A 23,631-nucleotide genomic window follows, 5' to 3' on the forward strand; every position below is an offset into this window, starting at 1 on the left:
AGTATCTTTCATTCCAGTTTTAAATATATTTAATTTGAGAAAAAAGAGACATAAGTCTCTTGCCAATAAAATATTCATTAATCTACAAACTCAAACTGCCTGTAGTAAAAACGCTTTCCAAGGACCTTTAATGAAGTTAGATCATGTAGGATTCAGGAGGGCTTGCCAGTTGGATACAAAATTGACAATGGTAGGAGACGGAGGGTGATGTTGGAGGATTCATTTTTGGACTAGAGACCTGTGATCAATAGGGTTCTTCAGGAATCGGTGCTGCATCCACTTTTGTTTGTCATTTATATGGACAATTTGGATGAGAATTTAGGAGGCATATTTAGGAAGTTTGTGGATGACACCAATATTGGTGGTATGGTCTACAGTGAAGAAGGTTATTAAGATTACAAAAAGATCTTGAACAATTGTGCCAGGTTGGAGGGTTTGAGCTATAGGGAGAGGCTAAATTAGCTGGGGGTATTTTCCTTGGAGTGTCGGAGACTGAGGGGTGACCTTATAGAGGTTTATAAAATCATGAGGGGCATGAATAGGGTAAGTAGCCAAGGTCTTTGCCCTGGGGAAGGGAAGTCCAAATCTGGAGGACATAGGTTTGAAGTGAGAGGGGAAAGATTTAAAAGGGACCTTGAACTTGTCTTCTGCATATTCAAGTCTTGATCATTGATATGGATAAAGGAAAACAGTGGGCTTCATATTTCTTTGACAAGCCTTCTTTTATCTATTTATCCACGGGTTATGTGTATCCTTGGTAAGGCAACATTATTGGCCGTCCCGAGGAAAATTGGGAGTGAATCACATTGCTGTGGGTCTGGAGTCATGAGAACAAGCAATGGTGGTAGCTTTCATTTCCTAAAGGACATTGGTGAACCAGAAATATTTTATAACAATCAGACATGGTTGCCATTAGGTTAGCTTATTTTGTTACAGATTTTTATTCAATTCAAATTTCACCGTCTGCCATGATTGGATTCAAACCATCATGTCCCAAAACATTACTAGTTCAGTGGCATTACCACTACATCACCACCTCTTTGAAAGCCTGTTACATTTCACTTTATCAAATGCTTTTGGAAGTCCATGTTCACCATCTCAATTAACCTCATCAACCTTGTCTGCTAGTTGATCAAAAACATAAATTAAACAAAATTGGTCCTCAGTTGTTAATTCTAAATCTGAGAGAGATAATCTTTTGTCAAGCAAAGGTAATAAGGGATATGGGCCAAAGGGAGGCATACGAAGTCAGGCCAGTGATCAGCCATGATCTCACTGAATGGTGGAAGAGGCTTATGGGGCTGAATGGCCTATTCATGTTCCTATGTCCTATGAATCTGTGTAGGCTTACTTCAATTAATACATATCTGTACAAAGACCTTACTTTGTTCCTGAATTATCATGTTGAAATTATTTTGCTGAGGTTAAAATGACTTGCCTTTAGTTGTTGAGTGTATTTGAACAAGGATGTAACATTTGCAATTCTCAAGACCTTTGCCACCAAATCTATATCAAAATGGATTTGTAAAATTATGGCTAATGCCACCACAATTTCCAATATTCTGTCCATATCCTCAACGAAAATGGTTAATTGTAAATTAGCCATTTGTTAATTGGGAACAGGCCAGTTGGCCCAACAAGTCCATGCCGACCCTCCAAAGAGTATTCCACCCAGACCCATTCTCCTACCCTATTACTTTACATTTCCCCAGACTAATGCTCCTAACCTACATATCCTTGAACACTGTGGGCAATTTAGCACAGCCAATTCACCTAAATTATGGTAACTTCTCAAATTTAAATACAATCAGTATTTCTAATATTTGGTCCTTATCAATTTTTAGTCCATCTGGAATCTCAACTGCCTCCGCTTTCAAGCGTCTTTGAAAATACAGATATAAAGTAGTCTTTTAATATTTTGGTTATGTCCTTTTTGTGTTTGTTCTCTTTTTTTTTAATTCATTTGTAGGAGGTGGGCACTGCTGGTTTGCTGGCATTTTTATTGCCAGTTCCTAATTGCCCTTGCAAAGGTGGTGATGACCTGCTTTATTAAACCACTGCAGTCCAGCTGCTGTGGGTTGACATCCCAGGATTTTAGTGCAGCAACACTGAAAGAAAGTGATATATTTCTGAGTCAGAATGATAAATGGCTTGATAGGGAATTTGAAGGTGGTGGTGTTCCCACGTACCTGCTGTCCTTGTCTTTCTAGATGGAAGTAGTTGTGGGTTGTGTGTGAGGACCTTTGGTGAATTTCTGCAGTACATGTGGTCAAAGGTACACACTGCTGTTATTGAGCTTCTGTGATGGAGAGGTGGATACTTGTAAATGTGGTGCCATTCAAGGGAGCTGCTTTGTCGTGGATGGTGACAAGCTTCCTAGATATTGTTGGAGCTGTACTCATCCAGGCAAGTGTGGAGTATTCCAAGCACATTCATGACTTGTGCCTTGTAGATAGTGGATAGGCTTTGGAAATCAGGAGATAGTACTCACTGCAGTATTCCTTGCCTCTGATCTGTTTGTGTAGCCACCATGTTTATGTTGCAAGTTCAGTTGAATTTCTGGTAAATGATAACCTCCAGGATGTTGACAGTGCGGGGTTCAGTGATGGTAACATCATTGAGTGTCAGGGGCAATGATTAGATTCACTCTTATTGGCGATAGTCATTGCCTGGAATTTGTGTCACGTGAATGTTGCTTGCCATTTGTCATTCCAAGCCTGGATATTGTCCAGATCTCACTGCACTTGAATTTGGACTGCTTCGGTATCTGAATGGTGCTGAACATTGTGCAATCATCAGTGAACATCCCCACTTCTGACCTTATGATGGAGGGAAGACAGATGGTTGTGCTTAGGGCACTACCTTGAGGAACACCACAGAGGCGTCTTGGAGTTGAAATAACTGACCTCCAACAACCACAGCCATCTTGAGGTTAGGTCAATTGTCCAAGCTAAATTGCTCATAGTGTTCAGGGATGTTTAAGTTAGGTGCATTAGTCAGGGGAAATGTGGAGTAATAAGGTAGGGGAATGGGTCTGGGTGTGATATTCTTTGGAGGGTCAGTGTGAACTTGTTGTGGACTTGTGTAACTAAGGAAAACCCTAAGGCAATCTACACTTATGTGAGGAACAAGAGGCTGACCAGAGTGAGGGTAGGGCTGATCAGGGATAGTGGAGGGAAATTGCACCTGGAGTTAGAGGAGGTAGGAGAGTTCCTTAATAAATATTTTGCTTCAGTATTCACTACTGAGAGGGATCTTGATATTTTTGAGGACAGTGTAAAACTGGCTGATAAGCTCAAACAGGTTGATATTAAGCAGGTGGATGTGCTGAAAATTTTGAAAAACATAAAAATAGATAAATCCCTTGGGCCAGACGGGATATATCCTAGGTTACTACAGAAAGCAAGGGAAGAGCTTGCTGTGCCTTTAACGATGATCTTGCGTCCTCACTGTCCACTGGATTAGTGCGAGATAATTGGAGGGTGGCAAATGTATATCGCTTGTTCAAGAAAGGAAATAGAGATAATCCTGGGAATTATAGACCAGTCAGTCTCACACCTATGGTGGGCAAAGTATTGGAGAGGATTCTGAGAGACAGGATTTATGATGACTTGGAAGCCCATAGTGTGATTAGAGATAGTCAGCATGGTTTTGTGAGGGGCAGGTCATGCCTCACAAAACTTATTCAATTCTTTGAGGATGTGACAAAACACACTGATGAAGGTAGAGCTGTGGATGTGATGTACATGCATTTTAGCAAGGTGTTTGATAAGGTTCCCCATGGTAGGCTCATTCAGGAAGTAAGGAGGCATGGGATACAGGGAAATTTGATTGGCTGGATACAGAATTGGCTGGCCTATAGAGCACAGGGGGTAGTGGTAAATGGAAAGTATTCAGCCTGGAACTTGGTGACCAGTGGTGTTCTGCAGAGATCTGTTCTGGGACCTCTGCTCTTTGTGATTTTTATAAATGACTTGGATGAGGAAGTGGAAGAGTGGGTTAGTAAGTTTGCCGATGACACAAAGGTTGGTGGAGTTGTGGATAGTGTGGAGGGCTGTTGTAGGTTACAACGGGACATTAACAGGTTGCAAAACTGGGCTGATGAGTGGCAGATGGAATTGAACCTGGAAAAATATGAAGTGATTCACTTTGGAAGGTCAAATTTGAATGCAGAATACAAAGTGAAAGGCAGGATTCTAGGCAGTGTGCAGGAACAGAAGGATCTTGGGGTCCATGTCCATAGATCCGACAAAGTTGCCATCCATGTTGATGGGGTTGTTAAGAAGGCTTATGGCGTGTTGGTTTTCATTAGCAGGGGGAATGAGTTTACAAGCATGAGGTTATGCTGCGGATCTATAGTCCCCTGTTCAGATATCATTATAGGAAAGATGTGGAAGCTTTAGAAAGAGTGCAGAGAAGATTTACCAGGATGCTGCCTGGATTGGAGGGCATGTCTCATGAAGAAAGTTTGAGGGAGCTAGGGCTTTTCTCATTGGAACGAAGAAGGATGAGAGGTGACTTGATAGAGGTATAGATAGAGTGGATAGCCAGAGACTTTTTTTTCTCATGGCAGAAACGTGTATCACAAGGGGGCATAATTTTAAGGGGTTTGGAGGAAGGTTTAGGGGGGATGTCAGGGGTAGGTTCTTTACACAGAGAGTGGTGGCTGTGTGGAATGCACTGCCAGCAGTGCTAGTAGAGTCAGATACTTGAGCAACTTTTAAGCGACTCTTGGATAGGCACATGGAAGATAGTACAATGAAGGGTATGTAGGTTAGTCTGATCTTGGAGTAGGATAAAAGGGCAGCACAACATCCAGGGCTGAAGGTCCTGTACTGTGCTATGTTCTATCTTTGGACTGTGGAAGGAAACTGGAGCACCCAGAGGAAACCCATGCAGACATGAAGAGAATGTGCAAACTCTACACAGTCACTTGAGGACGGAATCAAACCCAGGTCCCTGGTGCTGTAAGGCAGCAGTGTTAACCACTAAACCACTGTGTCTCACCTCTTTCCTGAGAAGTGAATCCGGCAATACCTCCCTTTTCAGTGGATTGTAAATTATGCCATCTGCGAATTAGCTAGAAAATTCTCCTGAACACACTTCAGAACTTTCTTATTGTAATTACTGTAAGGCCCGACTATAATTAAACTAAAGTCTTTGTGTTTCTCTGTAAGTGCCTAAGAAATTTGTCCCACCATTTTTCTCCCACCAGTTTCTGGGTACCCAGTAGGTATATCTATCATATCTAAGTACTAAGCAAATATACTCTGTCCTTTACTTCCAGCACTATGTACATATGTTTTATATATCTATATATATGTTAGTCAGTCAATATTGCCACTCCTTGTCAGGAATATTTAATACCCAATTCCCATTGCATTCTGATATTGGGGTCCTGAAAAAAAACACCAAAAATCTCATCTTCTCAGATCTGAGGAATGTTGCACCTTGGAGGTGCCATTTGTTTGGATTCTGGGTCCTTTCGTTCTGGGATCATGTAAATACCATATGCATATTGCATTACCATAAATGCAGTGGTTTTTAACTTTAAGTTCAGACACCATAAGTCTCTGATAGTTCGCTGAAAAGTGAATCAAATTTCCAATTTCTCCTCACAAGCTAGAACAAAATCATACCTTTTTGTGAAAGCTTTATTTCTCACTTTAATTTTTCCAGGAACCATTCCCCATTTAACTTTTCTACTGTGTGAACTGAAGTAGCTGATAATTAGTTGTTACAGTGTGATAAGCTAACACCAGTAAAGTATTTATTGGTTATGTTTAAATGTGACAATATTTTAATTTGTTCATTTTTTTTACTAGGACACCTCTTCACTGGGCTGCTGCAGCAGGGAAAGCGGATTGTGTACAATCTTTGATGCAGCTGGGGGTGGACAGCAGTCCAAGGGACATCAATGAAAACACTCCTCTGACATATGCAATGTACTGTGGACACACAGCATGTATCAAACTGTTCTCACAGGAAAACAGGTAGGTTGCACATAAACCTATCAATTATTTATGAAAAAAGAATGTTGGATAAATAATAACAACTTAAACTACAACTTGTGTTCGACTTAGAACTTTAGTACATTTTTTACGCTTACAACGCCCAAAGATTCTAGTATCAGTTAATTGAACAAATTTATAAAGTATTTAAAGTGCAATTATTAGCACCAAATACTCAGAGTAATTTGCCACTCCACCTTAGCAATGATACTTAACCTATTTTTCACATGAGCCAGTTATTATGGTACAAATTAGCATGATGGCTTTATCGTATACATTTTAGCTGCAAGGAACTTGATTGAGCCTTTCTTAACCATTGCAGATGTCCATAAACAATAATTTTGAGAACAGCTTATGAGAGCACATGTGGATTTTTAAAAAATATGTACTGGCTATGTTTAAATGTGACAATTTTTGTTTGCTCGGACACCTCTTCACTGGGCTGCTGGAACAGGGAAAGCGGATTGTGTACAATTTTTGACATAGCTGGGGATGGATTTTTTTTTTAAATAGGGAAATAAACATTTTTAACCTACAATCGCTATAGTAAAAACAAATTAAATTGCTTGACACATTACATGTTATTTTCAATTCCTAGCCTGAATTACAAACCTCCCACTGAAGAATGAGAAATATTGGTTGGAGAATGTGTGATTTGTCAGATGGAACATTAAGCCATTATTCATCTGCAAAGAAGCCTATGGCATTATTTAATGAAAAGGACAGGAATATGTTTCATATTTCAGCTGACATTCTTCCCTCAATCAACACCACCAAACACAGATTAATTGAACTCAGATGCAGATTACCAATCAAAAGCGAGCTATTCAAAGCTGAATTTGGTTCACAGAATCATTGAATAATAAATAGTACATGTCCATGCTGATTCAGTGTAAAAACAATCCAATTGCCACCACATCCCTGCCTCTTCCCATAGTCATGCACGTTTTTCTTCTTTAGAAAATGATTCAATTGTCTTTTTAATGCTTCACTGAACCTGCCTCCACTAAACATTCAGGCAAGTGCTTTACAGATGTGAACTACTTGTTGCATGAAAAGATTCCTTGTCATATCACCATTGCTTCCATTGCCAGTCAAATGAAATCTGTGCCCCACTATTCTCGATTCTTCCACAAATGGAACAGATTATTTTTGTCCACTCTGTCCAGACTCCTTATGATTTTCTGCATTTCTGATTTCCATTACCCTTTTACAAATTTCTCCTCAAAATTTGCAAGTAGAATAGTTCCAGCTTCTGCAAAATTACTTAAAGTTCCTCATTCCTATACCATTCTTGAGAATCTTTTCGGCAGCCTTCCTAATGTCTTCACATCCTCCCTAAAGTGTTTTACTCAGAACTCAGTTTTCTTTGTTCATATGATGTGGGTATCAATGGCTAGATCAGCATTTATTGCCCATCTTTAATTGCTCTCAAGAATCTGACAGGAAGTGTTTTCTTGAAATGGTGCTGTCCATGTGGTGCACGTACATTCACTGTGCTGTTAGGAAGGGGGTGCTAGATTTTTAACTCTGCAAAAGTGAAGGAATGGTATTTAGTTCCAAGTCAGGTGGCGTGGGGGTTCGAGAGGAACCTGCAGGTAATGATGCTTCCATGCACGTGAAGCCCTTGTCTTTTTGGGAGGTAGGATTTGCAGTTCAAATGTAGGTGACAAATGAGCCAATGGGAGTTGCTGCAGTCCGTCTTGTAGACGGTATGCTCTGCTGTCATTGTGTGTTAGTAGTGGAGGAAATGAACACTGAAGGTGGTACCAATTAATTGGGTTGCTTTGTCCTGGATGGTGTCAAGCTTCTTGAGTATTGTTGGAGCTGCACTCATTCAAACATGTAGGAAATATTCCATCAAGCCCAGACTAATGGCTTATTGATAGTAGACAGGCTCTGGGGAGTCAAGTGAGATACTCACTCCAGAAATCATAGTCTCTGTCTAACCTTGAGGCCTCAAAATTTATATGACTGGTCTAGGTCAATATCTGATCAATGATAGTCCCCAGGAGGTTGATAGTAGAGATTCAGTAATGGTAATGCCATTGAATTACAAGGGGTTATAGTTGAATTCTCTCTTGTTTGAGATAGCCATTGTCTGTCATGTTATATAGCCCAAATGTTATTTGTCAATATAGCCCAAATGTTATTTGTCACTAAATAACCAAACACTGAATATTGTCCAGTTATGGCTGTAAATAAATGCAGGTTGATTTACTATCTGAGAAGTTATGACCAATGCTGAACACTGTGCAATCAACAGCAAACAACCCAATTCTGACCTTTTGATAGAAGGTGGGGTGATTGAGGAAGTGGTGGTCTTGGACAATACCCTGAGGAATGTTTGAAAAATAATACCTCAAGGTTAAGATGATTGACCTCCAACAACATTTGTCCTTTGTACAATGTATGACTCCATCCAGAGGAGAGAGTTCCTCTTTAATCCGACTGACTCCGATTTTGCTAGGTCACCTTCATGTCAAAGGCAGCCACTCTCACCTCTTTCAACACGTTTGTTTACTTTTGGATAAAGACTGTGATGAGATCAAGGCCTGAGTGGCCCAAATTGAGTGTCAGTGAGCAGTTTGTTGCCACTTGATATTGTTGTCAATGGCTTCTTCCATCATCACATTGTCGATAGTGAACAATAAATTGGGCATTTTTCACATTAGCAGGTAGATACCAATGTTGTAACTGTACATAAAGCTTGGCTAGTGGTATAATAATTCTGGACCATAATTCTTTTTTTGTCATATCCCGTGCCTTCAGTCACAGAGTCAAAGAGTCATACAGCATAGAAACAGAACCTTCAGTCCAATGTGTCATGCTGACTAAATTTCCCAAACCAAATTAGTCCTGTATGCCTGCATTTGACCCATATCTCTCTCAAACTTTCCTATTCATGTACCTCTCCAAACGTCTTTTAAATGTTGTAATTGTACCCACCTCTACCACTTCCCCGGCTGTTCATTCCATATATATGTGAAAAAGTTGTCCCTCAAGTCCGTTTTAAATCTTTCTCCTCGCAACTAAAAATTATTCTGTCTAGTTTTGATCTCCATTACCATAGGGAAAAATACCTTTGCTTAAACCTTATCTATGCCCCTTGTGATTCTCCAGTCCCAATAACATCCTAGTAAATATTTTCTGACCCCTCTCCAATTTAATAAAATCCTTCCTAGAACTGTACACAGTACTCCAACAGTGGCCTTACCAATATCCTATACAACCGCAACATGACATCCCAATTCCTATATTCAATGGTCTGAGCAATGAAGGCAAGTGTGCCAAATGCCTTCTTTACCACCCTGCCTACCTGTAACACAACTTTCAAGGAACTATGTACCTCAACCCCTAGGTGTCTCTGTTTAACAACCTCCCCAGGGCCCTATCATTAAGTGTTTAGGTGCTGCCCTTATTTGGTGATTTCTGATATTGCATGGGATTAGATGAATTAACTGAAGACTGTGATGCTGGGGCTTCAGGAGGAGGTCAAAATGGATCATGCACTCAGCACTTCTGGCTGAAGATGGAAGCAAATGCCACATCTTTGTCTTTTGCACTGCGGTGCTGGGCTCTCTCTGTGTTAAGGATGGGGATATCTGTACAGCTTCCTCTTCTTGTTAATTGTTTATTTGTTTGTCGCAATTCATGACTGAATGTGGCAAACTGCAATGCTTAGATCTAATCTGTTAGTTGTGGGATTTCTTAGCCCTTGAAATTGCATGTTGCTTCCACTGTTCAGCTTATAAAACCTTCATTTATGAATTTACTTTTGCTTAATTTCTCTTTGTCTTTCTGTGATCCAAAATTAGGAGTTATAAAGACAATGTAGTCATTAATAAATCTAATAGAAAACAATACAGAGTTAGTATAAGTTCCCTGCTATAGTATTCTGTGCATTTTTTAATACATTCCAGGTAATAGATGCCTTACTAACCCCACTATCAATCTATCCTGTCACTTTCAATGAGTTCTGGACATATGCATCCAGGTCTTTCTCCTCTGGAACATCCTTAGGAATTATATTTTAATTTATGCCAATTTTCCTTATTCCTCCTATCAAAATGAATCACTTCATACTTCTTGATATTAAATTTCACTTATCATTTCCACCAATCTAACGGTGTCCTTTTGAAATTCTACACGATCCTCTTCACAGTTCAAAATAGTTCCAAGTTTTGAGTCATGCACAAATTTCCCTGTACACCAGCGTCCAGGTCATTAAAATCTGTTAGGAAGAGCAGAGATCCTGATGCTGACCTTAAGGAATAAGCCTTTCTCCAGCCAGAAAACTAATCATATCCATGTGGACTCATACTTCAATAATTATTTTGGAAAAATAGAAGTTGTAGAAAACAAAATTCCCTATGGAACATCAAGAGCAACAATAACACTTGACTTGAAATTTAGCATCTGCCAGAATTTCCTATTGTACTTGTATTAAATGAAAGTGCTGTAAAGCAATAATAAACAACTAAAAAATACTGAAATTAAACACTGGGCTTCCAAGCTGGAAATCGGAGTTGGATTCAGCTTTAAGTAACAATCAGTCAAGCTACTTGTCAGGAATTCTCTTCAGAGAATACCTCAGAATTGCAAAGTCCCTCATCTTATCTGGCAGATGAGTCGATGTGAGACCTATAATACCACACGTGATGCACATTCAATCAATAGATTAAAAAATCATGGCAGATAGCTTTAACCCAAACTGAAAAGCAACAATATGGAAATAGGTAGACAATATAGATGGGCACATTGATTTGAGTAGATTAGATTCCCTACAGTATGGAAACAGGCCCTTAGGCCCAACAAGTCCACACCGACCCTCCGAAGAGTAACCCACCCAGACCCATTCCCCTATCCTATATTTATCCCTGACTAATGCACCTACTACTATGGTCAATTTAGCACAGCCAATACACCTGACAGCCCATCTTTGGATTGTGGGAGAATGGTATCTAATAATATACCTATAAATAACGAATATAAGATGAATATTTGACTTTTATGAAGAAAAACGTACAGCTCTTAATAATCATAAATAACAGGCTATTAAAATAAAGAACTAGAAACAGTTATAAATCTATACAACATAATTGACATCTTTGGTTCATTGACAAATCTATAAAGTACTTTTAAAATGACAAATAAATGTAACATATAAAACTATGTATATTTTACACTTTAAATATTAACCATTTGTGAAAATCTTGACCAATGTCAGTAAGTTGGGCTTGAATTTAATTTTTTTTTAACACAGACCTGAGCCTGTTCGACAGCAATCTTCTCAAAGCAACAAGAAGAAAGAGGGGCGCTTCAGTGTATTGAACCAGCTATTCTCCTGTAAAAAGAAACGGGATGAGCAAAACCGTACTCTGAAAGATAAAAGCAAGGATAGATGTCGAAGAGATGAGACTTCTGAAGTTGATGATATTATAACAACGTTTGATTCTATCATGGATTCCAATAATAGTGAAGTATTGGAGGAACAGACAGAGGAATGCAGACTTTCAGAAACATCTGCAGAGTTAGCAACTTGGAAACAACAGTCATCAGACAGAAGACAAAAAGTTTATAAAAGCCTACCCCCAATACGGACACAAAGTCTCCCACCACTAACTCTTAGCAATACTTTGTTTATAAATTCCCCTTGTATGGTTCAGAATGCAGACAGTAAGTCTAGTCCACACCACTTAGCGCACCGGTCTCAAAAAAGCCGCAGTGAACATGACTTGTTTGAGAACAGGACTAGCTCTCAGAAACTTTTGGATAATCCGTGGGCTAAAGACACAAATCACATTTTGCCTCATAAATCATGGACTACTCCATCAAAGCTGCTGGAGGTTTTCCTGCAGGAAAGAGCCAAACATTTGGAACTCTCACAACATACTACTCTTCCCTGCTTACAGAACAACCTTCAAGGTAACTTTCAAAATGTTCAAAACAGACATCAAAGTTGTATTACAATTGGATATAAGTTAAAGGGCACCGAATTGGGCACAGAGATTGTAACGCGTATGAACTTTATTTCTGTTGACTGAAGCATGTGCAGCAAGTCAAATTAAAGTTTCCTATTTACAGGAAGATTTACATATATCACGTATTTCATGACAACCAAATGTCTCAAAACACTTTACAGTCAATAAGGCATTTTTGAAGTGCAATCACTGCACATACAGAAAACATGGCAACATACCACATCAACAATGTGATAATGACCAGGTTATGTGATGTTGATTGAGGAATAAATTTTGAGAAAACTCTTACCCTTCTTGAATTAAAGCTATTGGTTCATTTAACCACATTTGGAACCTCAATTTAATGTCTCATTTAAAAGATAGGATCTTTCATAATGCAGTACTCCCTCAGTACTGGAAAGGAGTGTCGATGTAAATTCTTGCGCTTAAATGCTGGAGTGGGCTCAGAACCCATAACCTTCTGACTCAGGCAAGAGTGTTATCAATTGAGCTACACAATTTTAATTATTTCAATATACAAACAAACGATTTAGGAGCAGGAGTCACTTACCTAATGAGTCAGGTCCACCATTTAATAAGATCATGACTAATCTTGTTATTCCAAATGCCCACCTACCTCTGATAGTCTTTCACCACCTTCCTTATTAATTATATCTATCTCCGCCTTAAAAATATACAAGGACTCTGCTATCACTATCTTTGAAAAAACACAGTTTAAATACTCTCAAACCTCAGTGCAACCAGAAGTGAGTACATGTGAAAGTTTGATAAGTGAGGGCTCTTGGTAAAGTGGAGGACAAGTTTTATTCTTTTATTCTTCAGTCTTCTCTTCCTAGCTTCTTTCACAGATCAGAGGGGAGTACACCATAGTAAATAAGACGAAGTAAGTTCAAGTTTAAGTCATGGCAGATGAGGTCAGCTAAATGAAATGTGAGGCCTTACATATGTGAGAAATCATGGAATTTACCGGTGTCCTAGATGACCACACATGCAGGAAGTGCTTCCAACTGAAAACTCTGCATTTCAGAGCTTTAGCAGAAGCTGGAGTCACTGTGACCCATTCATGAGGCTCAGAGATACACAGATAGTATATTTATAATGGTGGCTACAATGCAGCTTAAGAGACTGGAGGAAAGAAACTCATGGGTAACCACCAGTCAAAGAGAATCAGACAAGTAGTGCAGGAGCCTTCTGGTACTTTTCTCTCAACTCAGTTTTCCATTTCAGAAGCTGATGGGGGTGCTGGTTCCTCAAGGAAGTGCAGACAGAGTCAAGCTTCTGAAACCACAAGTGGCTTGAATATACAGAAGGGAAGGAAGATGAAAGCAGGAGCAATAGTAATCAGGGAATTCATTAGTTAGGGGAGCAAACAGAATTTTCTGCAGCTGCAGATATGACTGAAGGATGGTGTGCTGCCTCCCTGATGCCAGGATCAGGGATGTCACTGAGCAGCTGCAGAGTATCTCGAAGGGGAACTGAGGTCTTGTTATACATTGTTACCAAACATATAGGTAAAATGAGGGATGAGGTCTTGCATCAAGAATTTAGGTATCTAGACAAAAGACCAGGTCCTCAAAGATTGTAATTTCTGTATTACTACCTGTGCAGTGTGCGAGAGAGTACGGAAATAGGAGAATAGATGAATGTGTGGCTCAAAATTAGCACTGGAGGGAGGGTTTTAGATTTCTGGATCACTGTGACCATTTCTGGGGAAGGTGGGATCTATATAAGCAGGGGGGAGGCTGCAAGTGAACTAGAATGGGATGAACATTTTTATGGGTGGGTTTGATAATGCTGTTGGAAGAATTCAAACTAGCTTGGCAGCAGGAGAGTGACACAGTATATTTTAGTAAGGGAGCCAAAGCAGAGGGAATTCAACCATATTGAGTTTCAAAAGAGTAGGGTAAGGCAGGATGGCTTCTACTTTAACACTAGGACTATTATAGAGATTAGAGGAAAGAAGGTCATGGGTCAAGGCAGTCAAGGCACTGAGACGAGTGTGTCAAGGGCATGATGAGTTGCAATGTTTTTGCCATCACAAGACATGTTTGAGGAAGGGGCAGGGCTTCAGGATCTTTGGGCAGGACAGAAGTTTGTGGCATTGTATTATTAATTACGGAGTCAGTTACTGTAGTAATGAAGTATGATATCTTGGACATGTCTTCAATGAGGCTTTGTGGATGGAGCTTAGAAATAAAAAGGGGATAGTAAAATTGGGAGTATTACTGGCACCCAAGCACTAAAGGAAATAATTATAATGTAAAGGTTTGAGAGGGGAAAGATATGTTGAAATGAATTCAGGAGAGATTTTTATATGAATATGTAGAAGGCCTAATTAAGGACAGCTCAGTGCTGGACCTAATTCTGGGGAATCAACCCCAACAGATGTTCGATGTGGCGATCGGAGAGCACTTTAGTGTTAGCGACATTATCACCATACTTTTTAAGTTCTTTATGGAAAAGGAAAAGATGGTCTGCTAAAATATGTTTTGGATTGGAGGAAGGTATTCTTTATTAATATAAGGCAGGATCTGGCCAAATTAGACTGGGAATAGCTACTTCGGAGGTAAATCTATAGCTGAACAATGAGTGTTGTTCAAAATTAAATTGGCAACATATTCCCATGGGGGTGAAATGATGGAGCAACAAATCCATGGATCTCAGGATATCGAGAATAACCAAGACTAGATAAGAAGGAAAAGAGATACTTTTAACAGTATAATCGGAGAAAATCAACGGAAAGAGCAGGGGGGATTTTAAGAAAACAATTTATGAGATCAAAGAGGGGTCACAAAAAATACTGGCAGGCAAAATTAGGGAATATCCCAAGATATTCTATAAAAATAACAAGCAGAAGAGGATAAACAGGGCAAGAGTGGGGCCCATTAGGGACCCTGAAGAAGGGCTAATGCCCGAAACGTCGATTCTCCTGTTCCCTAGATGCTGCCTGACCTGCTGCGCTTTTCCAGCAACACATTTCCATCTCTGATCTCCAGCATCTGCAGACCTCACTTTCTTCCCATTAGGGACCAATAGGATAAGCTGTGTGAGGACCCAGAGGGCTTCACATCTGTCTTCACTGTGGAGAAGAAGGATGTAGGCACAGAATTTGGGAAGAGAGACTGAGAAATTCTTGAGTAGTTTGACATAGACAATGAGGTGATATTGAAGGTTTTCCTCAACATTTGCCTTCCCAGCTACTTTTGTGTCATTCTCAAATGTGACTATTGTATGTTCACTTTACGCTTCCAAGTCACAAATATATACTGCAAGCACTGATCCCAGTGGCACACCACTAGTTACAGGTTACCATCCTAAAACTGCCCCCTGCCTCTTATCCCAATTCTGTCTTCTATTAATTATCCAATCCTTGATCCATGAGTTCTGATCTTATTAATAAGCCTAATGTGCGGTACCTTCTCAAACTCTTTCTGAGAATCCAAATATGTTACATCCACTGCTTCCTCTTTATCCTCTCCATTCCCTCTTCAAAGAATTCTAATGCATTTGTCAGGCATGATGTCCTCTTCAAGAAGTCATGCTGACTGCTTGATCATATTCTGTGTTTCTAAATGCTCTGCATTCTGGCAATGGCATCGACACACCAATTGACATGTGCAGACCCTCAGAGAAGCAGCCTGGCTGTGGAACTTAGAGGGAATATTTGTTACTTCCTCAAAGGATTCCAATAAATTGGTTAAACATGACTTCCATTTCACACAGCAATGCTCAATATGCTTGATTCACTTTTAGATCTTTTATCCCTTTACATTTAAGATTTCTCTGTGACAGACATTAAACTAAGTCAGTCTCTCTCTTTCAAAGAAGTTACATTACAAAATTGAGACCACCCACACCAACAGTTCACTTTTATACTCTTTGTATAAATCTACCTTTGTAGCTCAAGATCCCTCCAAGTAGAAAGACAACATATATACTGTAGGTGTTCCAGACTTTACTCAATGGGGTAAGCTGGAAGAAGGAGGAAAGAAAAGAAGTCTGGGAGATACATTTAGGAAGGGAAATCCAAAACATAGGGGCATGGCTGCAAATATAGACAGATTAAAACAGGAATGCCCAAGAGGCCAGATTTGGCTGAATACAGATACCTTGAAGTGTTCTTGGTCAATGCTTAATGTTTCAAGTTTACTGAATAAAAAATGGTGGTTTAAGAAACGGATGAACAGAGATAGAGGATATAGCATAGAGCCATAGACTCAAAGAGAGATACAAGACGGAAACAGACCCTTCAGTCCAATTTATCCATGCCGACCAAATATCCTAAATTCATCTAGTTCCATTTGCCAGGACTTGGTCCATATGCCTCTACATCCTTCCTATTCGTATACCCATCCAGATGCCTTTTAAATGTTGCTATTGTGCTAGCGTCTATCAAAGTCCAAGGTAGAAAAATAATAAAGAAATACAAAGACTTACAGCCCAGAGGAGGCTCATGGTGTCCATGACATCTGCAAATGAACATTTCAATCTAATCACACCTTACACCTCTTTACAGCACCTCAAGTGAATAACCAAGTTGTTTATAAATGTAATAAGTGTTTCTGCCTCTACCACCACTTTAATTTCTAGACACATGGCATCTTGTAGGTGAAAATAATTCTCAACAATTCCCCTGTGATCCAACTGCTAGTTTCTTTAAATTTACACACCCAATTATAGAATTTGTATCTGCTAATGGAAATAGTTCTTCCTATGCAAGGGTCCTCATTCATGTGATGATATTGAGAATACATACAGTTTTATATATCCTTGCTACTCACTTTATATTTCTTTGTAGGAATAAATATGCAGCAGGAATCCCTTGAGAAAATAAAACTAAAAGATTCAACTCCAGCACGGTCCTTCCTTGCTCCAATTACTGATTATTGCACTCGTAAATGTAAGTGAATATTTTAAAAGGTGTTGCTGAAAATCATCTTGGTAAAGTCTGATCACAGCTGATAACTTCTGAATCACTTTTATTTATGTAGTTGAGTTTAAATGTCTCTGTTTAATAATTCCAAAATAAAATTTGCATGTCAATACTGAAGAATAATATACTTTCCTATTTCAACCACTTGCCGGTCTGACACAAACATCTATTGCCCTTCAGTAAATCTCCCTCCAGACTTGGAGATGCCGGTGTTGGACTGGGGTGTACAAAGTTAAAAATCACACAACACCAGGTTATAGTCCAACAGGTTTAATTGGAAGCACACTAGCTTTCAGAGCGACGCTCCTTCACCTGATGAAGGAGCATTGCTCCGAAAGCTAGTGTGCTTCCAATTAAACCTGTTGGACTATAACCTGGTGTTGTGTGATTTTTAACTCCCTCCAGACTGTCCTCATCAATTCTGTATATTACTGTGCATTTACTACTTCTTCAAGATGATTGTGCTGGCATGACACAAAGAACATTAAACAATTTCAGTTTCCTTCGAGTTATTAAAAAAAATCTAATAATCCCGCTTCAATTTATAGCTTATATTTCCAATTAAAATATCAATACTGCTTACAATATGTTGAATTAAGAATATAAATCTAAACCAAAGCAACATCCTGCAAATTCAACAAGTATTTTGCCAATTTTCCACATACTGACTGGTTCAACTGCAGTATTTATGTATTCACTGAATGTTTTTTAATTTAAATTTTATTCATAACAGTATACATAATAATCTAGTGAGTGGTATTTTGATATTTATCATTTGCTTACAGAAAAATCAAATTCAAGTTTATGACTCTGGTGTCATATTTACATGTCATCACTAAAACCAACTATTTCTATCACCATAACATTGTCTGACTTCATCTTAGGTCTAGGTGATTCTGCTGTTGAAATCCTTAGCTCTACTTATATATCTCTAAACTTGATTAATCCAATGCACTCCTGGCTGACCTGCCATTTGCTACTCTCCATTGACTTGAGAATATCCACACCTTCACTGTCTGTGGCCTTAACTAATCTTTTATAACTGCAACCACCACCTCCCCCATTGCATCACTCCTGCCCTCAATAACTCTCAAGTAAAAATGTGTTGAACTCAGCCTCAGATACATTCAACGACACTGCCTCACTGTTTGCTGGGAAATAGCATTTAAAATACTAACCAGTCCCAAGGAAAAGAAATTCTTCCTTAACTCTGAAGTAAATAAGAGATCCCTTTAATGCTGTTTCCGGCGTGCTGGAATAGATGACTACCTTCACTGATGTTACTGATATGCGCTTGGAAGCAGAAGTCTGCATTCACTCAGTCTATAGGCACATGCATAGTGCCACTGATGGTTCAGCATGCAAGGAATGTAAACATCACAATCACAGTCTCTGTGTACAGTTCTGGTCTCTGCTTTCCACCAGCTGCGTGTACTCCAATCACCATTTGGCCCAGTACTTTTCTCACTGCCTCTCAGCACTTTGCTCGCCACCCTGCACGCAAACTGGTCACTCTGCTCCTGATCCCTGGCTGCCCCCTCCCACTTGCCACCCTCCTTGCTAACTCCCTGATCACTCTGCTCCTGGTTCCTCATTGGCCCCCTCCCATTCGCCATACGAATTGGGCAGAGAGTGGGACAGAAGTTGTGGGGATAGATTAGGTCATGAGTGGGGCAATGTGATGCTTCAATTGAATTGTCTTAAAAATCTGGCATAAAACAGTTTTATTGATCCTATTCTTTGATACAAGCCATAACCTGCAACGTTGCTAGCAGTGACATCACAACATTGTGACCGCTTGCATAGTGAGCCTGTCCCTTGCCAGCAAACACAGCCTATTTATAAACTCTACTCCTAGACTGAGATTCTCCCATAACAAGAAATATTATCTCAACATCTAGTGTCAATTCCTCTCAAAATCTTTTCATTTTCATCCTTCTAAACTCCAGTAAACGTCGGCACAACCTGTTTAATCAACCTCTTATAACAATTCCCTCATCCTCGGAATTAGCCTAGTAAACTGTCTCTAAATTGCTTCCAAAGGATGTTGTCCCTCCTTTTTCCAAGGTGGAGTTTCACTATTGTCCCATGTAGTTGTAGCACAATTTCTGGATTCTATACTCCATTACCCTTGCAATAAATGCCAATATTCCATTTACTCCTCCTTACTGACTTAACTTGATTCATATTCAATGTCACCCAAATTCCTCAACATTCTGTCATATCTCTACAATGAAATAATTTTCTGCTTTCCTATTCTTCCTGCTAAATGGCAGAATCTCACAATTTCTCACATTATGCTCCATCTGCAGATTTTTGCACACATTCTGAACCTATCTGTATCCCTCTGCAGGTTCGTTGCATCTTTCTCATAACTTGGTTCTTAATTATTTTCATGTTGTCAGCAAATCTGGTTACAATTTGGCAAATTTGGTTACTTCATCCAAAACATTGATTATAAGTAGTTGACACCCAAGCACAGATCCCACGATCTGTGTGTCTCCACGAGTTACACTTCACCATCCTAATTTATCTTAGCACAGTTTCTTCTGGTTTAGTCAATCATCTTCCCACACTAATATATCACCAATAACACCATAGACTCTTAGCTTTTGTAAATCTGAATACACTATATTTACTGGTTTCCATTTATCCACCATGCTTGTTCAGATCTTGTGTTTCTAGGTCAAGTGATGTTTAAGCTGTCACTTTCTTGAAATTATTACAATAATACAGCAGACATATTATTCTTTAACAACATTGGCAATTTAAAATAAAATTATGTTTAAAAATTAAATCCTTTCTCTTAACTGTAGGTAATTTGTCATCTGACAGCATGTCTCAGAATGTGAAAAAAATGAGATCTCTTCCTCAGACTTCTGTAAGGACTACTGCAGTGAATCTCCCACCAGCACTCCCATCTATGCCACAAAGGGAGGGGATTGGTCAAATTCACACACTTCTCTCAAATATGACAGGTGACACCCTGAGATCCAATCGTGTACTCCCTGCTATCCCAACTGAGAAGAAAGGTATGCATTCAAAAGATTTGTCCAAGTGTGTCATTGAATCTCAACACAATAGCCAATAAATTGAGGAATGTATATTTTTAAAACATCTCCCCATTTTTACAGTGATTTATGAAATGAAATAACTATTCAGAAACTTCTTTAATTCATAACTTTTAACTTTAAATAAGACACTGAATTTTTTAATAATTTTATATTTGTGAGACCTACAGCTTTGTTAAAAATGCAATAAATGGATGCTTCATTTGCATGACCAATGTAATCAGTATTTGTGCTATATGTAGCTTAAACTATCACTTTACTCTGTACCCGATTATTAGGCACTAGTGTTTCTAAACTTGGAAAGGACTTGTTTGAATCTGCAGTTCAATGATTGATTTTATTTTTGTTTAAATGTTGGACAGTGGAATTTTTAGTTTAAATGTTGAACAGTGGAATTTTTAAAATGCTAGAAATATCTGATCAAGAAAAATGTGTTGACAGCTACAATCAAATGATAACCCCGATCTCACCTTCACTTGGTCCATTGAGGTGCGGACGCAGAGGGATAAAACTGAGACCTTTGCTGAGTACAGAGATGTACTCAGATGTATTGAGATTAACTCAGCAATCTGTAATTTTAATATGCTCCCAGTGGGATTCTTTTTTGCACCCAGATCACTTTGGAACGGAGTGAAGACAAATGATAACTGGAGGCCTTGCGTAACGACAACAGCACAGCAGTGTACACAGCAAAACAGGAGAACCAAATCAGTACAAAGTAATAATTTAAAAGCCCTTCTGCCCAAAATAGCAATATTGGATGCAAAGAAAACATTTCCAACACCCCAGTCATTCTGGATCCACCCGATATTGGCAATGGTCCACTGCAAACTTTCCCTCAATTCTCTAGAATAATTGCCACTTCAACATTGCATCAGACAGCAACTAATAGACATAAATCAGTGCAACAATCAGTATCAGTATCAATCAGGATCAATTGTGATGCAAGAGAGATGAATGAATAACATTATCAGAAAAAAAATTAAAAGGAGCATTGAAATTAGAATTTTTTTGACAAATAAAAATACTTACAATATTTTTTGTTAGCAACCAACTAAATTGAGTTTCTTTATGCCATGGCTCTCCAAACCTGCTACTTTTATGCCTATCTCCTGGCAATGCTCCCAAATTTCTCAAAATCTCTAGTACTTAACTGTTTTGATATATTGAAATGGTCCAACAAATTTGACACTACTTATGTCATGATCAGTGAAATTCCTCTCTGCATCATTTTAATTTTAGGGACTTTATTCAGTATTTTCTGACCAGCCTGATCAGAGACATTTATGAGAAAACCCTAGAGCAGGTGAGGCTTGAAACCCAGGCCTACTGGATCAGTGTTAGGGACACTATCCCTGTACCACAGGAGTCCTTCAGAGACATTGTAAAAACATCAAAACAGAGAAAATCCACCTGCACAGGCTTGCTAATTTGTTAAAAACACTGTGGAATAGAATTTTTACCTTGATGTACAAAGTTAATGTGCACATCAGCAACGGAGTCTAGTCTTTGTTTGGTCATGCATCATATACAATTGGACTGTTTGTCAGTGATTGTCAGATTACAATAAATACTTCCCAAAAGACTGAGGATGTTCTTGTTCATTTTTTTCTTGAATTGTTACATTTGTGATGCTTTGTGATATCAATTCCTAAAGACAATCACAGTATTACATGCAGTAGGAGGCCATTTGGCACATTGTGGTTGTGCCAGCTCTTTAAACAAGCATCATTGCCTAGTACCATGCTCTTGCTTTTTCCCCATCCCTGGCACTTAATTTTTCCCAGATAATCATCCCGATATTCTCTTGACTTTCTCAATTAATCCGACGTCCAAGATACTTCCAGACAGTGCTTTCCATACCCTAACTATTTGTTGGTTGAAAGTGTTTTTCCTAACTCCACCCTTGATTTGTACATCATTTTAAATCTATGCCATCTTGTTTCCTTCACAAGAGGGAACAGTGTTTCCATATATACTCCATCCAGCCCACTTGTGATTTTGAAAACTTCTATCAGTTCTCCTCTTAGCTTTCTGGTCTTCAGCTTCTTTAATCAATCTTCATAACAAAAGTTCCTCATCCCTGGAACCATTCTTGTAAACTATTTCTGCCCACTCTCCAATGCATTCATATCCTTCCTTTTAATGTGACACTCACAACTGTACACAGTCAGTTGGTGGGCCAAACAGCCTATTTCCATGCTGTATGACTCTCTGACAACTAACAAGTGCCTTTTATAAGTTGAATACTGCCTCTTTGCTTTTCTACTCTGTGTCCCTACTAATAAAGCCAAGGATACTTTATGTGCTCTTTACCTGTCCTGCCACTTACAATTATCTGTGCACATATTCACCCAGTTCCCTCTGCTCCTGCACTTACTTTAGAATTGTACCCACTATTTTATTGTGTTTCAAAGCTCTTCTGACAAAAAAGGCGGATGTTTTATTGAAACTCATCTGCCCACTCTTTTGGAGTTCTACACATTCCATCTCAGTCGTCCCAATTTTCTGCCGTCTGCAGACTTTGAAATTGCCGTATGCGCTGAAATTTGAACACACACTGCTCCTTTATGTCCCTGTAAACCATTCTGGATATGGTTAAACAAGCATCAGAGAGACACTATAAACTTTAAGTGTGACCTTGGTCAGTGAGTACTGCTTCTCATAGCTCACTGCAGCATCCGTAGGAAAGAGCAAAAGCCCTTGGTGCAGCCTGACAAATCTCCTCACCTTAGCGCCTGAGTTGTAGAGTATACTCAAGGCTGAGAGAGACAGATTCTTAATAGTAAGGGATCAAGGATTTTGGGGAAAAGGCAGATTAGTGGAGTTGAGGATTTTCAGATCAGCAACAAACTCATTGAACGGTGGAGTAGATACAATGAGCCAACTGATTTGCTTCTGCTCCTATATCTTATGGTCTTATGTACCTACCATCTCTAATTGGTTTGGGAGTCTGGAAGTGAGATAATAATTGGTTTAAGATGATAACAAGAAACTGCCAGGCATGCTGTGTGGAAAAACCGAAAGAACTGCAGATGCTGTAAATCAGAAACAAAAGCATAAGTTGCTGGAAAAGCTCAGCAGGTCTGGCAGCATCTGTGAAGAGAAATCGGAGTTAACGTTTCAGGGCTAAGGAAGGGTCACTGGACTTGAAACGTTAACTCTGATTTCTCTTCACAGATGCTGCCAGACCTGCTGAGCTTTTCCAGCAACTTCTCTTTTTGATGCTGTGCAGAGGGATGATACCAAAACTGAAAATAGTCCTGCCATTCCGGCAGCAACTAACATGATAAGATTCTATCCATGAGTTTTCCAGCAGGAGCAACTACATAGTACACAAGTGTGGGAGCACCAGTTGATTTTCTTTTCTCCATTTTCCACCCAAGGAGTCATACAAAGATGGAAATTCGAAGCAGGAGTAGGTTATTTGGCCCATCAAGCCCGTTCCACCATTCATTCTCACAGCTGATTGTCCAACTCAGTAGCCTGTTTCCACATTCCCCCATATCTTTTAATACCTTTAGCCTTGAGAGATATAAACAACTACTTGTAACTGAGATTAATTACCTATGTTCCAATAAAAATGCAACACATACTAAAAATCCTCAGCATTGTTTCTGGGGTAACTGCTT

General features: G+C 39.2%; 1 protein-coding gene across 2 annotated transcripts in view; it reads left to right on the plus strand.

Moving 5' to 3' along the window:
- Positions 1 to 20,777, plus strand: part of ankrd55 (ankyrin repeat domain 55) — an 84,736-nt gene extending 63,959 nt beyond the window's left edge. Inside the window, exons 8-12 of one of the 2 annotated variants that reach the window (XM_043688981.2) lie at positions 5,826 to 5,993; positions 11,278 to 11,939; positions 16,794 to 16,895; positions 19,745 to 19,960; positions 20,614 to 20,777. In XM_043688981.2, coding sequence (XP_043544916.2) covers positions 5,826 to 5,993; positions 11,278 to 11,939; positions 16,794 to 16,895; positions 19,745 to 19,960; positions 20,614 to 20,633 — 1,168 coding nt within the window. In that variant the 3' untranslated portion in view covers positions 20,634 to 20,777. Of the gene's footprint in view, positions 1 to 5,825; positions 5,994 to 11,277; positions 11,940 to 16,793; positions 16,896 to 19,744; positions 20,553 to 20,613 lie in introns of those variants that run through there. The other variant, XM_043688963.2, reaches the window with a different exon arrangement.
- Positions 20,778 to 23,631: the final 2,854 nt, after the last annotated feature.

The sequence above is a fragment of the Chiloscyllium plagiosum genome, unplaced genomic scaffold (assembly GCF_037043375.1).
Source record: "Chiloscyllium plagiosum isolate Xiang-an unplaced genomic scaffold, Cpla_swu_hap1 HiC_scaffold_1, whole genome shotgun sequence".
Lineage (NCBI taxonomy): Eukaryota > Metazoa > Chordata > Chondrichthyes > Orectolobiformes > Hemiscylliidae > Chiloscyllium > Chiloscyllium plagiosum.